The following is an 18807-nucleotide window of genomic DNA, read 5'->3' as shown; positions in this document are numbered from 1 at the left end:
CTGTGCTGTTATAAAGATATACATTCCTGGAGTGTCTGAAAGTGTAAATAATCTAGAGCCTACAGAGAGAAGGAGTGATGAAGATGATTGATGAATGGAGAGTGGTGGACATGGCCTAAATGGACTTCAGCAAGATATTTGACAGGGTTCTGCATGATAGACTGGTTAACAAGGTTAGATCACATGGAATACAGGGGGAACTAGCCATTTAGATACATAGCTGGCTTGAAGATAGGACACAGAGTGTGGTGGCGCAGGATTGCTTTTTAGACTGGAGGCCTGTACCCAGCGGTGTGCTGCAAGGATCGGTGCTGGATCCACTGCTTCTTGTCATTTATATAAATGGCTCGGATGTGAATATCAGAGAAATGGTCAGTAAGTTTCCAGATGACACCAAAATTGGAGGTGTCGTTGACAGCAAAGAAGATTATCACAGAGGACAACGGGACTTTGATCAGATGGGCCAATGGGCTGAGGAGTGGTAGATGGAGTTTAACTTAGATAAATTTGAGGTGTTGCATTTTGGTAAGGCAAATCAGGGCAGGACTTATACACTTCCTGGTAAGGTACTGGGGAGTGTTACCAAACAAAGAGACCTTGGAGTGCAGGTTCATTGTTCTTTGAAAGTAGAGTCAAAGGGTAGCCTGGTTAATGAAGGAAGCACTTGGTAAACTCACCTTTATTGTTGAAGGCACTGAGTATAGGAATGAGGAGGTCTTGTCATGCCTGTACAGGATGCTGGTTGGACCACTTTTGGAATACTGCATTCATTTCTGGCCTCCCTGCTGTAGGAAAGATGCTGTGAAACTCAAAAGGGTTCAGAAAAGATATTCAGGATATCTGTTGGGCATGGACAAGTTGGACTGAAGGGTCTGATTCTATGCTGCACATACCTATTACTTTCCTTTCACATTTTGTGCTGGTTTTGTCCAGCTCAGAGTCTCCCTTTGCCATTGATGTGGGAGTTTCAGAGTTGAATCTGTTGCTGTGGGACTGGAGTCACATGCAGGTCAGACTGTGTAAGGACGGTATTTCCCTTCTCTAAAGAACATCAGTGAACCAGATGGATTTTTTCCAACAATTGATCATGGTTTCATGATTCCCATTGGCTTGGTGTTTAATTCCTGATGTAATCACTGAATTGAATTTCCAGCAGCTGCCATGGTGGGAACTGAAACTCTGTCCCCAGTGTATTGGATTGCTCATGAATTTACATTACTAATTGTTCACTCCCTCTCATTATAGCTGCGAAACCTGTTCTCACTAAATAACACACTCAGAATAGAGTCTCCAAGTTTCAGTCCCACACACTGATATCTGTCCCAGTGCTGTGTTCATATCCTCTCTCTCCCAGTCTTTCCCCTCACAGCAGTTTCTGCTAAGGGTTAGAACATAGAACATAGAACATTACAGCACAGTACAGGTCCTTCAGCCCTCGATATTGCACCGACCAGTCATGCCAATCTGAAGCCCATCTAACCTACACTATTCCATGTACGTCCATATGCTTGTCCAATGACGACTTAAATGCACTTAAAGTTGGTGAATCTACGACTGTTGCAAGCAAAGTATTTCATACCCTTACTACTCTCTGAGTAAAGAAACTACCTCTGAAATCTGTCCTATATCTATCACCCCTCAATTTAAAGCTATGCCCCCTCGTGCTCGCCGTCCCCATACTTGGAAAAAGGCTCTCCCTGTCCACCCTATCTAACCCTCTGTTGATCTTATATGTCTCTATTAAGTCACCTCTCAACCTTCTTCTCTCCAACAAAAACAGCCTCAAGTCCCTCAGCCTTTCCTCGTAAGACCTTCCCTCCATACCAGGCAACATCCATGTAAATCTCCTCTGCACCCTTTCCAAACCTTCCACATCCTTCTTATAATGTGGTGACCAAAATTGTACACAATACTCCAAGTGCGGCCACACCAGAATTTTGTACAGCTGTAGCATAACCTCATAGTTCCGGAAATTGATAGCTCTATTAATAAAAGCAAAAACATTGCATGCCTTCTGAATAACCTGTCAACGCAGGGTGGCAACTTTCAAGAATCTGTGTACATGGACACTGAGATCTCTCTGCTCATCTACACTATCAAGAATCTTACCATTAGCCCAGTACTTTGCCTTCCGGTTACTCCGACCAAAGTGAATCACCTCACACTTGTCCGCATTAAACTCCATTTGCCACCTCTCAGCCCAGCTCTGCAGCTTATTTTTGTCTCTCTGTAATCTACAACATCCTTCGTCACTACCCACAACTCCACCGACCTTAGTGTCATTTGTGAATTTACTAACTCACCCTTCTATGCACTCATCCAGGTCATTTGTAAAAATGACAAACAGGAGTGGACCCAACACTGACCCTTGCGGTACACCACTAGTAACTGGACTCCAGGATGAACATTTCCCATCAACCACTACCTTCTGTCTTCTTTCAGCAAGCCCATTACGGATCCAAACAGCTTTATCTCCCACAATCCCATTCCTCCACATTTTGTACAAGGCTACTGTGGTGAACTTTATCGAATGCTTTGCTGAAATCCATATACACCACATCAACCGGTTTCCTCTCATCTACCTGTTTGGTCACCTTCTCAAAGAACTCAATAAGGTTTGTGAGGCACGACCTACCCTTCACAAAACCATGCTGACTATCCCTAATCAAATTATTCTTTTCTAGATGATATAAATCCTATCTCTTATAACCTTTTCCAACACTTTACCAACAACTGAAGTCAGGCTCACTGGTCTATAATTACCAGGGTTGTCTCTATTCCCCTTCTTGAACAGGGGAACCATATTTGCTATCCTCCAGTCTTCTGGCACTGTTCCTGTAGACAATGACGATTTAAAGATCAATGTCAAAGGCTCGGCAATCTCCTCCCTGGCTTCCCAGAGGATTTTAGGATAAATCCCATCCAGCCCAGGGGACTTATCTGTTTTCATACTTTGCAGGGTTTCTAATCCCTCTTCCTTGGGAACCTCAATCCACCTAGTCTAGTAGCCTGTATCTCAATATTCTCCTTGACAACATTGTCGTTTTCTAGAGTGAATACTGTTGAAAAATATTCATTTAGTGCTTCCCCTGTCTCCTCTGACCCCACACACAACTTCCCACTACTATCCTTGGTTGGCCCTTGATTGGTCAATGACAATCGTGGATGGAGTGAGGACTGAGGAAGGAGGCTCCGCTGTCTTACCCTGCAGCTTCACCCACCCTGACACTCACCTCACACTCACCGGCTCCATCTTATGGTACAAGGAGGAAACACGGGCTTTTATCTTTAACTGTACATATCCTGGTCCAGACCATTCCCAGGGTGAGCTGTGTGAGAATGCCATACAGCGGGACGATGGGAATTGATTCAAATTCATGGGGAGACTCACCAACAAAGATGTCTCAGTAATGATGGAGGGACTGAGCCAGGAGGATGCTAGTCCCTATTGGTGTCATGTGGAGCTCAATATTGATAGTTTTCAAACACCATCTCCAAAAAAGGTGGAAGTTGAAGGTAAGGAACAATGTTTGGGTGGTGTCACTGCCCCGATAGCTCAATGGGAGCTCTCGGGTTGGCTCCTGCTCTTGGGCTCTTTCAGTTGGTCTCAGGCCGGAGACAGTGAGAAGGAGAGAGGGAGAGATAAGGCTGGGATTTATGGACCATCACTGTGTCTGAAACTTCCCACAGTCTCCCATCAACTCCCTAATTTGGTGTGTTCAAACTGGCTTCAGTGTTCTGAGGTAGGGACCGGAGAAAACATCACCAAGGATGCAAGCTCCAAGATCCACCTGGTTCCATGTTCCCTATGGGCAATATGGAGTCAATGACAGGGATCTCAAGGATGGATCTGGATACAGGAAGTCGGGGGTCAGAGTGCATCGGTTTTTGAAGATGTCAGGACATGTTGAGAATGTGGATGGAAAAGCAAATGGGATTTACAGGTTTCAGAAATGGAGGTGTTGAGAACTGAGGCAGGTAGCCCATAAGATATAGGAACAGAGGAAGGCCATTCAGCCCATTGAGTCTGTGCCACAATCAATGAGATCATGACTGAGATGTTAAACGTCAATTCCCCATTCTTGCTTTATCTTCACAATCCCTGATTCCGTGAATGATTAAAAATTTGTCTATCTCAGCCTTGGCTATACTTAATGACCCAGCATTTACTGCTGTCTGTGGTAAAGGAATCCAGAGATTCACGATCCTCTTAGAGAAGAAATCCCTCTCATCTGAAATGTGTAACCCCTCATTCTGAGCTGATGCCCTCTGTTCCTGACAAGGGGGACAACCACACTGCATCCACCTTATCAAGCACCCGAAGCATCTATAATGTCTCAATTTGGTCACTTGTCATTCTTCTGTAATCCATCAAGCACAGGCTCAATCTTGTCAAATGCTGCCCATAAGACAGCCCCTCTCGAACTGGCATCAATTAATTGAATCTTCTCTGGACTGCCCCCAATGCCAGTTTCACTTTCCTTTGATAAGGGACCAAACCTATCCACAATATTCCAGCTGTGAACTAACTAGTGTCTGGTAAAACCTCCCCACTTTAAAATTCTATTCCATTTGAAATAAAGGTCAGCATTCCATTGACATTCCATACTCTCTGCTGAATGTTTTTGTGAAACTTCCATATTCTTCTGTTCTGGAACTTTCTGCAGGCTTTCTCTGTTTCACTAATATTCAGCCTCTCTATTCTTTCTGCCAAATGTATAACCTTACATTTTCCATATCATATTCCAACGGCCAAGTTTTTCCCACTTATTTAACCTTTCGACATCTCTGCAGCTTCTGTATTTCATCCTCATCACTTGCCTTCTCATTTACGTTGTTGTCATCAGCAAACAACGTAATGCATTTATGGGCGGCACGGTGGCACAGTGGTTAGCACTGCTGCCTCACAGCGCCTGTGGACCCGGGTTCAATTCCCGCCTCAGGCGACTGACTGTGTGGAGTTTGCACGTTCTCCCCGTGTCTGCGTGGGTTTCCTCCGGGTGCTCCGGTTTCCTCCCACAGTCACAAAGATGTGCGGGTCAGGTGAATTGGCCAAGCTAAATTGCCCATAGTGTTAGGTAAGGGGTAAATGTAGGGGTATGGGTGGGTTGCGCTTCGGCGGGTCGGTGTGGACTTGTTGGGCCGAAGGGCCTGTTTCCACACTGTAAGTCTAATCTAAAAAAACTTGGCTACAGTACATTCACTGACCTCATCCAAATCATTAATGTTTATTATAATAAATGGGCCCCAGCTCAGATCCTGTGATACACCACTAATTACAGTTTGCTGGCTGGATATCACTCCCGCCTTATCCCAACTCTCTGTTTTCTATCAGTTGGTCAATTCTCTATCCATGATTGTACACTACCACCAGCACCATAGAATCTAATCGCATTAAAGTTGCACCTTCTGAAAGAGCTTCCAAAAACATATGAAACATCCACCAATTCCCCTTTATCTATCCAACTTGTAACCACCTCAAAGAATTCAAGATAATTTCCTCTTTATAAAGTCATGTTGACTCTGCTTGATCATAGGGTAAAAAATGAGGTCTGCAGATGCTGGAGATCACAGCTGAAAATGTGTTGCTGGTTAAAGCACAGCAGGTTAGGCAGCATCCAAGGAACAGGAAATTCGACGTTTCGGGCATAAGCCTGATCATATTATACATTTCTAAACGTTCTGCCAAGACATCTTAATTTTGATCTCACATTTTCCCAATAACAGACATTGATGAATTGGTCTACAGAATCATAGAGATGTACAGCACGAAAACAGACCCTTCGGTCCAACTCATCCATGCTGACCAGATTTCCTAAATTAATCTCGTCCCTTTTGCCAGTGTTTGGGCCATGTCTCTCTAAACCCTTCCTATTCATATACCTATCCAGATGCCTTTTAAATTTTGTAATTGTAGCTGACTCCACCACTTTCTCTAGCATCACATTCCATACATGCACCACCTTCAGCATGAAAAAGTTGCCCCTTAGGTCCCTTTTAAATGTTTCCCCTCTCACCCTAAACTTATGCCCTCTAGTTCTACACTTTCCCACACCAGGAAAAAGGCCTTGCCTATTTCCCCGATGAGATTGCCAGGACTATGCCATGGAAATACTTAATTTGCTTCAAACACAACACTTGGAGCAACATATCTGTGCTTTCCTCACTGATGGAAAGTTATTGGCCTGAAATGTTAACTCTGTTTCTGTCACCACACAGGATGCCGGACCTGCTGAGTTTCTCCAGCACCTTCCTTTTATTTCCAATTTTCTGCATCCCCATTTTTTCACTTTCATTTTTGCTGATGTTTTTATCTCAAATTCCGCCCCCAATTCTCACTCTCCTGCCAATTTGCAGGGCATTCCATCATGTATTGTACTCAGCTATCCACACAGTGACCTTCAGAAATCTAACCAGATGCTTGTTACTGTAGTTGATGGAAACCTTGTAGCAATGTGTCAGTAAACTATATCCAGCCTGCTGCCTGATGCAGTCCCTTCTTTTTTCCTGCCACCTTGAAAGGAAACATCCGCTATCCCCAGTGAGAACACATTGCTTCAGAACTCCAAGTGATGGACACATTGGGTAACTTTGTTTTCTGTTTCCTTTCCTTTGAAAACAAGAGTGTTACTTTGGGAGATTTCCAATTCTCTGGGAACTTTCCAAAGATTCTTGGAAGGTGAACACATGTGCTTTTATTGTCTCTTCAATAACTTCCTTTAATAACTTCTCTCCGCCCCCACCCCACTCCGGCCTATCACCCTCACCTTGACCTCCTTCCACCTATCACATCTCCATCGCCCCTCCCCCAAGTCCCTCCTCCCTACCTTTTATCTTAGCCTGCCTGGCACACTCTCCTCATTCCTGATGAAGGACTTATGCCCGAAACGTCGAGTTTCCTGTTCCTTGGATGCTGCCTGACCTGCTGTGCTTTAACCAGCAACACATTTTCAGCTGTGATCTCCAGCATCTGCAGACCTCATTTTTTACTCCAGGGGACTAATTGGTCTTTAACTCCATCAGTTTCCTTCGCGGATTTTCTCTCGTGATAGTGATTAGCTGTATAGATATGTACAGCATGGAAACAGACCCTCCAGCCCAACCCGTCCCCGGCAACCAGATATTCTAATTAATCCAGGCTCATTTGACAACATTTGGTCCATTTCCTTCTAAACCCTCCTATTCATACAGGCATCACCCTCTTCATGTAAAAGGTCCCTTTTCAAATCTTTCCCCTCTCCCATTAAATCTATGCCTTCTAGTTTTGGACTCCAATACCCTGGGGAAAAGATCTTGACGAATCACCCTCTCCATGCCCCTTCTAAAAGCTCAGCCCTCAGCCTCTGATGCACCAGAGAAAATAGCCCAAACCTATTCAGCTTCTCCTTATATTAAAATACTCCAACCCTGGCAACATCCTCCCATATATTTCCTGAACCATTTCTAATTTCACAAAACCTTTCCGATAGCAGGGAAACCAGAGGTGAATGCAATATTCCAAAAGTGGCCTTACCAGTGATCTGTTGAGTAACAACATGACCCCCCAACTCTTATACTCAATGCACTGACCAAGAAAGGCAAGTGTACCAAACACCCCCTTCAGTATCCTGTCTACCTGTGACTCTACTTTCAAAGAACAATGAATCTTCACTCCAAGACCTCTTTGTTCAGCAACACTCCCCAGGACCCCACCATTCAGTGTATAAGCCCTGCACTGATTTGTCCTACTAAAATGTAACATCTCACAAATATCTGAATTAAACTCCATCTGCCATTCCTCAGCCCATCATCTCATCTGATCAAAGTCCTGTTGTACTCTGAGATAACCTTCTTCGCTGTTCACGACATCATCGATTTTGCTGTCATCTGCAAACTTACTAAACATAGCTCCTGTATTCAAATCTAAATTTGTTCCTCCAATGATTGAGTCTCCTACCACTAGCGCTTTTCTATTCTCCCCCTTCCCTTCTGAGCCACAGATCCAGGCTCAGTGCCAGAGACCTGGCCACTATGGCTTTCCCTCCTAGGAATATTATGATGGTTCAACTGCTCATCCAGATACTTTTTAAATGTTGACAGGTTTTCCGCCTCTATTACCCTCCCAAGGGAGTGCATTCCAAACTCCCATCACTGTTTCCGCGAAGCCCCTCTCCTCACAATTGCTATCACATGACAATAATGCCCCATCATTCCTGACTTTGCAGTTCAGGGACTGAACAACTGTGGACATTGTTAACTCTCCAACTATGCCCCAATGAGGGTATTGTGTCCATATCTGTCACCACCCATTAAGAGGAATGTGAAAGTCCTTGAGAGGGTGCAGAGTGACCTGAATTATTCCAGGGATGGGGTTGGGATGTTTCAGGGAGGGGATCGGAGACTGGTTTTCTTTATACGTTTTGAGAAGCAAGGGGCATTCTCCTTGGAGCTGAGGAGATTGAGGGGAGATTTGATTGAGACAGTGACAGGCGAAGAGTAAGTAAACAAGTAAAAGGTCTACCCATTAGCTGTTGGGACAAGGATGCAGGCCTCAGATTTTGGGGCAGAGGTCCAGAGAGAATGTAAGAGAGAAATGTTTACACAGTGAGTACTGATGACTGACAGTCACCAACATCAATGAAGGGGCATGTGGAACAGTCATTGGTCTCAGAATTAAACCTGATAGGTCCTTGAAGGAAGTGAACTGGCAAAACTTGGGGGAATCGAGCAGATGGGTGGGTCTCACCTGGATTGTTCCATGTGGAGCTAACCAGGACCCAATGGAAAAAAATGACCTCCTTCTTGTTGTCAATTCAATGATTGGCATTGACTGAGGACAAGACAGGGCAAGTACCTTCCAATCCCTCACTGAGTGAGCACATTGTGAACTTCAGGTCTCATTGGCCGAGAATATGTGAAGAGCCACCTCCCTACCTCCCATTGGCTGAGAATGTCAGAGTGTTGTTATCTGCCCATTCTGATTGGTTCAGACTCAGATGGGGGCTGCTCCTTGCTGAAGATTGAGAAGTGACTTTATTGAAACTTGCAACATCCTGAGGGGTCCTGAGGGAGTAGATGCTGAGAGGATGTGGGTGAATCTGAAACTCATTTCAAATTAGGATGAAGATGGGGGGAGATTACCTTTTTCATAGGATTATTAATGTATAAAGGTGGTACAGGGTGGGTCTAATTCCTAACCACAGCACCACCCCCTTCACAGAATGAAGGAGCACAGACTGGAGAATAAGGCTGTGGAGTGAAAAACAAAAGGTTTGAGTGAAGGTGGGAGGGATGCTGGGCCCAGAATGAATGAAGTCATTGGGTTCAATCCATTTACTAATTTGTAACTATCCCATGAATGAGAAACTCAAAATGAGGGGATGGAGCGTAAGTGATTTTCAACACGGTGCGTCCTTCAGGAAACTATAATTGCCTGGTCCAGACCCATGAGAAATATGTGTGGGGTATTTAATTGCTCAGTTCATTGTGAAGTTGAAAGAAATGTAAAAAATTGAATCTGGAACTTCTGGACACTGACCTCATCCATTCTGATGTTTGTCCTTCCTCAGCTGCTCAGGGAAATGTCTCAGTGGTGACTGGGACAGAGGGAGATTTAGTTACTTTACCCTGTATCTTCAGGAGCTGGGACTCCCACACCCTGACCACTGTTACCTGGATGAGGAAGGAGCCCTACCAACACATCGTTACATTTACAGCCCAATCACAGGGAACTCGGACAACTGGACACGGTGGAAATCGGTACGAGCTCATCGGGAACCCAGAGGAGGGAAACGCCTCGACCAGGATAAACCAGCTGAGAGTGAGGGACAATCACACTTTCCTGTGTCTGGTGGAATACAGGTTAGAACCTGATTCTCAGTATCTGATCCCGAAGGAAACCCGGCTACTGGTACATGTCAGAAATTATTCTGCAAAAAAGGCAACAACTGATGGTATTATTGCTGGACTATTAATCCAGAGACCCAGGTAATGTTCTGGGGACCAGGGTTCAAATCCCACCTTGGCAGATGGTACAATGTGAAATCAAATAAATTGTCAAAGTAAGAATCTAGCGATGGCTGTGTGACCACTGTTGATTGTTGTAAATCCCCATCTGGGTCATTGATGTCCTTTAGAGAAGGAAACTGCCATTCTAACCTGGCCTGGCCTACATGTGACTCCATACCCACAGTAAGAAAGGCTGACTGAGCCAGTCACACCCTCACAACTTAATAACCATGATAAAGGCTTTAGTCTGTGAAGGGTCGATAGCGTGGGTGGAACAGATTGTGTGAACATTTTACAATTTGATTTTCTAGTGAAAGGTCATTGAACTAAAATGTGAACCTGTTTCTCTCCACAGGTATTAGCTGGCCTGCAGACTATTTGATTTTTATTTCAAATTCTCAGCATCTGCAATATTTTGCTTTTGTGTTTGAAATTTGATTTTTGAAATGTTTAGTGTAATTTCATGAGCTGATTCTTTTAGGTTCATTCTGATGTCAGTATTGAAAGACATTGACACACTCAGAACATTCAGTACAATCTCCAAATGCACCAAAGTTATACTGACACTGAGATCATCTCCTCGAGCAGGAAGGTGCAACAGCTTAATGTGTCCCTCTTGGTTACAATGAAAGTGTTCACATCTTCATCAGGAATACTTCCATCAATGCTAGTATGTTCCCCCAGTGTCCATCTGACTGTGTGAGGAAGCACAACAATGTGGAACCAATCCTCGTCCTGCATTCACACATGGGTTATAAAGAAAGGTGGCGCTTTTCTGCTACTGTAACTGGGTGACCAATCCAGACATCAGATCATAGGTTCAAATCCCACCACAGCACATCTCAGGCCTGGTAATGACATGAGCTGCTTTCACCTACTTCCTGGTCCCCATTATCACATTGTCTTTCTCCCTGGAGGGCCATTCAGTGTCCCTTTGTCTATGTGACTGTCTTTCTCACCTTCTGGGCTCAGTCACCACCCAGCCTCTCACTCATTTTCCCCACTCCCACCCCAGTCCCATAATCCCCTGTCAACAGTTTCCTTAGCAGCTGTCAGTTCTGATGAAGGATCACTGGACTCAAAGCTTTCATTCTGAGTTCTGTCCACAGATAGCTGCCAGACCTGCAGAGTTTCTCCAGCAATATTTGTTATTGATTCCTTCATGACAACATCTGGTGTGCCGGAATCCCGAGGACAGTCACTATTACCAATTCTTCTCTCCCTCAGTCCGGGGGGAGCTGGAGCTAAATCTGTCCTTCCCATTATCCAGCTGAGACCGGGCAAGTCAGCACCGGATCCAACAACTGCCCTGTGGAATGATGTAAAATATCCATCTCACCTTCTGTTCTGTGTCACAGAATTAAGCAGCTGCCTCCTTCAAGAATTGTCCTGATCTGGAAAGCACTGCCTGACAGGGTGATGGAAACAGATTCAACAGGGGCATCTTTCAGAAACAAGGGATCAGTATTCGGAAAGGAGCAAGTTACAAGGTTATAGGGACGGACAGAGGGAGGGGGATGAACTGCTTTGTTCTGTCAAAGAATGCCCAATGTGTACATTTAATCTCACACTCTATCACCCTGCTACAGGATTCACTGCAGCAACATTGAGATATTACTAACCAATGTTGTTCTTGCTGTTTTACAGTGAAGACTCAGCCTGCTCAGTATGTCTCAGTATATTCGCTGGTCATTCCACTGCTCATCCTCCTGCTCCTCCTCATCATCATTGTCATCATCTTCATCACCTTCAGGAAGAAAGGAGGTGGGTTCTGTAGAGAATGAGGTTAATAAAACAATATGGTTCTGTTTTTGAAACAGCAATAAACAATGGCCCTGGATTAATTTTCCCTCACTGACTCTCTCCTCTTCAGTACATTCTCTGAAAACGCTGGCTTTGTCTTTGGTGGGTGGTGGAGGGTGGGTGAAGATGGCCTGTTCAATAGCATCACCCACTGTCTGATGTCTGACTCATGGGTGATTGAAGATTGAGGCTGTTTCACAAGCAAGGCCATTCCAATCCATTCTATTAAACTCTGATGGATTAATCCCCATTCTTCTCCCCATTACTGCCAACTCTCAATGCACCAAAATGTCTTCTCATTCACTTCCACTTGACAGAATCCCAACAGACCAAATCTTTTCCATTCATTCCCACTCAGTACAGAATCTCGATAGAACATAAAGGAAGCTGCAATTTGAAACAATTCCTTTTTGTGTTTTTATTGTTCAAATTGATTTGCTGCAAAAAGACAACCTGGTGCCTCAGATAGTCTGAGTAACAGACATCTCGGGTTGGAATGGTCACATGGGCTCCTGTTCGGGCCTGTGCAGTGGGGGCAGTGCTCAGGCACTGGTCTGGTTTGGGGCTGACCTCGTGACCTACCTTTGCTCTGGTTGGTCAAATTAAAAACATCGTCTCTTTTTGAATACAGGAGTTACATTCGCTATTGTTGAAGGCAGTGGGACCAGCCCAGAACCTTGGGGATTGTGGGAAATGTAAAGCAATTGTTCAATTTTCCCAGCAGCTCCTCTTTAAAGACCCTGGGATGAAGTCCAACAGGGACTCAGGGAACGGTCAGTCCACAGCATCAATGATTTACTCAGGACCACTTCTCTGGTGTTTGGAATTTTCTGGATTTATAATGATCTGGAATGTTATTTGTATCCCTTATCCTGAAGACTAATGCAAAATACCCAGTTAATGCAATTGCCATTTCCATGACTAATTCTACAAACTCCTGTTGTTTTTAAACCATCTAAATGTAACGTTGCCATATTCCCAGAGGACCACAGTGGTGTTCTCTGATCAGAGAGAGAGAGAGAGAGAGAGAAACAGATGACTGGTGGTGTGTTTAACCTGATAATCATCTTACCTCAAGTAAGAGGTGAAGTTTGAAAAATTGGGACCTTTGTGGTAAGATCAGCTAATGTGGTAATTGAATCCATGCTGTACATCACAATGCAGCTGTCTCACCAACATACCTGCAAAATGTCTCGAGAAACTCTAACTATCCACTCTTATATTACATAGAACATAGAGAACATAGAAGGATACAGCGCAGTACAGGCCCTTCGGCCCTCGATGTTGCGCCGACCGAATCCTACCTAACCTATACTAGCCCAATAACTTCCAAATGCCTATCCAATGCCCGCTTAAATGACCATAAAGAAGGAGAGTTCACCACTGATACGGGCAGGGCATTCCATGAACTCACAACCCGCTGTGTGAAGAATCTACCCCTAACCTCTGTCCTATACCTACCACCCCTTAATTTAAAGCTGTGTCCCCTAGTAACACCTGACTCCATTAGCGGTAAAAGGTTCTTAGTATCTACCCTATCTAAACCCCTAATCATCTTATACACTTCTATCAGATCTCCCCTAAACCTTCTCTTCTCCAATGAGAACAGCCCCAAGTGCCTCAGCCTTTCCTCATAAGATTTTCCTACCATTCCAGGCAACATCCTGGTAAACCTCCTCTGCACTCGTTCTAAAGCTTCCACATCCTTCCTATAGTATGGCGACCAAAACTGCACACAATACTCCAGATGAGGCCGCACCAGAGTCTTATACAACTGCAACATGACCTCAGGACTCCGGAACTCAATTCCTCTGCCAATAAAGCCCAGTACACCATATGCCTTCCTCACAGCACTATTTACCTGGGTGGCAACTTTCAGAGATCTGTGTACATGGACACCAAGATCCCTCTGCTCATCCACACTACCAAGTAGCCTACCATTAGCCCAGTAATCCATCATCTTGTTATTCCTACCAAAGTGAACGACTTCGCACTTAGCTACATTGAATTCCATTTGCCACATTTCCGCCCAGCTCTGCAACTTATCTATATCCCGCTGTAACCTACCACTTCCTTCCTCACTATCCACAACTCCACCGACTTTTGTGTCATCCGCAAACTTGCTTACCCAGCTTTCAAGTCCTTCCTCTAGATCATTTATAAAGATAACAAAAAGCAATGGTCCCAAAACAGATCCTTGTGGTACACCGCTAGTAACTGCGCTCCAAGATGAACATAATCCATCAACTACTACCCTCTGTCTCCTTCCAGCCAGCCAATTCCTAATCCAAACCTCTAATGTATCCTCAATGCCATACCTCCGAAGTTTTAGCATTAGCCTACCATGGGGAACCTTATCGAACGCCTTACTAAAATCCATATACACAACATCTACTGCTTTACCCTCATCCACTTCCTTGGTCACCTTCTCAAAGAACTCAATAAGGTTTGTGAGGCACGACCTGCCCTTCACAAAACCATGCTGGCTATCCCTGATCACGTTATTCCTACCCAGATGTTCATAAATCTTATCCCTTACCATTCTCTCTAAGACTTTGCCCACCACTGAAGTCAGACTCACTGGCCTATAGTTGCTAGGGCTATCCCTACTCCCTTTCTTGAACAATGGGACCACATTCGCTATCCTCCAGTCCTCTGGTACTATTCCTGTTGACAACGACGACATAAAAATCCAGGCCAATGGCTCTGCTATCTCCTCCCTAGCTTCCCATAGGATCCTGGGGTAAATGCCATCAGGCCCAGGAGACTTATCTATATTCATCCTTTCCAATATTCCCAAAACCTCTTCCCTGCATATTTCCAGGGCATCCATTCTAATTATTTGTGATTCCATATTCACATCAGCAACAGTGTCCTGTTCCTGAGTGAATACTGAGGAAAAGTACTGATTTAATGTCTCTCCAATCTCCTCCGCCTCCACACACAACTTCCCACTACTATCCTTGACTGGACCGATACCTACCCTAGTCATCCTTTTATTCTTGACATATCTATAGAAAGCCTTTGGGTTTTCCCTAATCCTACCAGCTAAAGACTTTTCATGTCCCCTTCTCGCTTCTCTTAGCTCCCTCTTTAGCTCCTTCCTGGCTACCTTATAACACTCAATCGCCCCTACTGAACCTTCACGCCTCATCTTTACATATGCCGCCTTCTTCCCTTTCACAAGGGACTCCAATTCCTTACTAAACCACGGCTGCCTCACAAGGCCCTTTACACCATGCCTGACTGGTACATACCTATCGAGGACACGCAGTAGCTGCTCCTTGAACACTCCCCACATCTCATTAGTGTTCTTCCCTTGAAGCCTGTTTTTCCAATCCACACATCCTAAGTCATGCCTCACTGCATCATAATTTCCCTGCCCCCAGCTATAGCTCTTGCCCTGCGGCACACGATTATCCCTCTCCATCACTAAAGTAAAAGTCACCGAGTTGTGGTCACTGTCCCCGAAGTGCTCACCTACCTCCAAGTCTAACACCTGGCCTGGTTCATTACCTAGAACCAAATCCAATATAGCCTCCCCTCTTGTTGGCCTGTCGACATATTGTGTCAGGAAACCCTCCTGCACACATTGGACAAACACCGACCCATCTAATGAACTCGAGCTATAGCTCTCCCAGTCAATATCTGGGAAGTTAAAGTCCCCCATAACAACCACCCTGCTACCTTCACTCTTTTCCTGAATCATCCTCGCAATATTATCCTCTACTTCTCTAGGACTATTAGGACTATTACTGCCTAACTTTCTCTGTACAGTAAGTTTTCCCTCCTTATGAATTTTGTTGCCTTTGATGATTTTTATATCCTGTCCAATCTTCTTACCTGTTCCTTTATTTTGTGTAAATATTTGTGTTTTCTTTCAGTTTGACACTGTCATTAATTTTTTTACAGTTAACTATTACTCCTCGTGAGATATCTGTAAATGTATCTCTTCACCATTCCCTTCACATAATTTATGAGTGATCTTTAGCTCATTGACCGCTTATGATCAAAATTAAATCTCCCAGTGTGTTAGAAACAGGGACCCTGGGGTTAGTCTTGCCCAAGTCGTCTTTCTGGGTATAAAACAAGATGTATTTTTGAGTACTGTACTGGGGATGAGTGCTAGGGTTGACACAGAGCTTTTATTATTTTTGATTTATAAAGAAGTATTTTGGCATTAATGTGATAAAGTTTGAATCTATGTTTAAACTTTTTTGAACTTATGTCTTCAGTAGACACATGTTTTATCTTCATTCCTTTTGGGAATGAGCTTCTGCTATAGTATGACAGCAAACTCTGCAGCATCGTGCTCTTATCTTTCAGAGAGAGACCATTTCATCAAAAACAAAAACAACTCAAAATATGCTCGAGCAAACCTGTTTCAGTCTGGGACCTGACTTGTCCAGTAATAACATCAACTGGGATCATAACAATATTAATACCTTTGTCTCTTGTTTCTGCTCTTTGACTGAACACATCTTCCTGCATCTGATCCCTTGTTCCCACTGATTATTGTAAAACACTCTAATCTGACTTGGTCAACTATCATTTACATCTTACCACCTCCCCTCATCCTATCTCCTGCATTTAAGCCAATATTTTCTGAGCTACCGTCAGTTCTGGGGAAGGGTCAGCAGACCTGAAACATTAACTCTGATTTCTCTTCAGAGATGCTGCCAGACCTGCTGAGCTTTTCCAGCAACTTCTGTTTTTGTTGTTGGTCCATTATTGATATTGGACTGGGCTAAGGAGGACACTCCTGAGTAAAGCTTTAGCAATCAGATGAGATTCAAGAGATCACTGTATCTAACCGTGCAAAATGTATATATTATTGGTCAGGGATAGTTTTGCTTGGGACTCATCCAACTGTGGAGACAATGTGGCAAATTTGTTCATAATTTAACAAAATATTTACGAATCATTTTTATCTCTTTAGGGGGTTCACAACAAATGGATCTGACCGCAGCTTTGAAAAGGTAAGGTCATCAGTGACTGATATAAACGTGGTTGTAGAAATGCTCTGGGTCATAGAGTCATAGAGATGTACAGCATGGAAACAGACCCTTCGGTCCAACCCGTCCATGCCGACCAGATGTCCCAACCCAATCTAGCCCCACCTGCCAGCACCCGGCCCATATTCCTCCAAACCCTTCCTATTCATATACCCATCCATAAGATCATAAGACCATAAGACCATAAGACATAGGAGTGGAAGTAAGGCCATTCGGCCCATCGAGTCCACTCCGCCATTCAATCATGGCTGATGGACATTTCAACTCCACTTACCAGCGTTCTCCCCGTAGCCCTTAATTCCTCGAGACAACAAGAATCTATCAATCTCGGCCTTGAAGACATTTAGCGTCCCGGCCTCCACTGCACTCTGTGGCAATGAATTCCACAGGCCCACCACTCTCTGGCTGAAGAAATGTCTCCGCATTTCTGTTCTGAATTGACCCCCTCTAATTCTAAGGCTGTGTCCATGGGTCCTAGTCTCCTCGCCTAACGGAAACAATTTCCTAGCGTCCACCCTTTCCAAGCCATGTATTATCTTGTACGTCTCTATTAAGTCTCCCCTCAATCTTCTAAACTCCAACGAATACAATCCCAGGATCCTCAGCCGTTCCTCATATGTTAGACCTGCCATTCCAGGGATCATCCGTGTGAATCTCCGCTGGACACGTTCCAGTGCCAGTATCTCCTTCCTGAGGTGTGGGGACCAAAACTGGACACAGTACTCCAAATGGGGCCTAACCAGAGCTTTATAAAGTCTCAGTAGCACATCTCTGCTTTTATATTCCAACCCTCTTGAAATAAGAGACAACATTGCATTCGCTTTCTTAATCTCAGACTCAACCTGCATGTTTACCTTTAGAGAATCCTCGACTAGCACTCCCAGATCCCTTTGTACTTTGGCTTTACTAATTTTCTCACCATTTAGAAAGTAGTCTATGCTTTTATTCTTTTTGCCAAAGTGCAAGACCCTGCACTTGCTCACGTTAAATTCCATCAGCCATTTCCTGGACCACGCTCCCAACCTGTCTAGATCCTTCTGTAGCCTCCCCACTTCCTCAGTACTACCTGCCTGTCCACCTAACTTCGTCTCATCAGCAAACTTCGCTAGAATGCCCCCAGTCCCCTCATCCAGATCATTAATATATAATCCAAATAGCTGTGGCCCCAACACTGAACCCTGCGGGACACCGCTCGTCACCGGCTGCCATTCTGAAAAAGAACCTTTTATCCCAACTCTCTGCCTTCTGTTAGATAGCCAATCCTCAATCCATCCCAGCAGCTCACCTCGAACACCATGGGCCCTCACCTTGCTCAGCAGCCTCCCGTGTGGCACCTTATCAAAGGCCTTTTGAAAGTCTAGATAGACCACATCCACTGGGTTTCCTTGGTCTAGCCTACTTGTTACCTCTTCAAAAAATTCCAACAGGTTTGTCAGGCATGACCTCTCCTTACTAAAACCATGTTGACTTGTTCTAATCAGACTCTGCTCTTCCAAGAATTTAGAAACCTCATCCTTAATGATGGATTCTAGAATTTTACCAACAACCGAGGTGAAGCTGATTGGCCTATAATTTTCCATCTTTTGTCTTGATAAATGCCTCTTAAATGTTGTAATTGTACCAGCTTCCACCACATCCTCTGGCAGCTCATTCCATACATGTACCACCCTCTGTGTGAAAACATTGTCTCTTCTATACCTTTTCCCTCTCACCCTAAACCTATGTCCTCTAGTTCTGGACTCCCCAACCCCAGGGAAAAGACTTTGTCTATTTATCCTATCCATGCCCCTCATAATTTTGTAAACCTCTATAAGGTCACCTCACAGCCACCGACGCTCCAGGGAAAACAGCCCCAGCCTGTTCAAAGTCTCCCTATAGCTCAATCCTCCAACCTTGGCAACATCTTTTTAAATCTTTTCTGAACACTTTCAAGTTTCACAACATCTTTCCAATAGGAAGGAGACCAGAATTGCACACAATATTCCAACAGTGGCCTAACCAA

General features: G+C 44.4%; 1 protein-coding gene across 4 annotated transcripts in view; it reads left to right on the top strand.

The window, feature by feature from the left end:
• The window catches only part of LOC132826527 (sialic acid-binding Ig-like lectin 15), a 73063-nt gene that overhangs the window by 29384 nt on the left and 24872 nt on the right, over positions 1 to 18807 (top strand). For 3 of the 4 annotated variants that reach the window (XM_060842514.1, XM_060842505.1, XM_060842497.1), the window contains exons 3-4: positions 11635 to 11751; positions 16730 to 16769. In XM_060842514.1, the coding sequence (XP_060698497.1) occupies positions 11635 to 11751; positions 16730 to 16769 (157 nt within the window). The remainder of the gene's footprint in view (positions 1 to 11634; positions 11752 to 16729; positions 16770 to 18807) is intronic. The other variant, XM_060842521.1, reaches the window with a different exon arrangement.

Source organism: Hemiscyllium ocellatum, chromosome 2, assembly GCF_020745735.1.
Source record: "Hemiscyllium ocellatum isolate sHemOce1 chromosome 2, sHemOce1.pat.X.cur, whole genome shotgun sequence".
NCBI classification, from domain to species: domain Eukaryota; kingdom Metazoa; phylum Chordata; class Chondrichthyes; order Orectolobiformes; family Hemiscylliidae; genus Hemiscyllium; species Hemiscyllium ocellatum.
The sequence above is the reverse complement of the archived record's forward strand: the minus strand, read 5'-3'. Positions and strand labels throughout refer to the sequence as shown.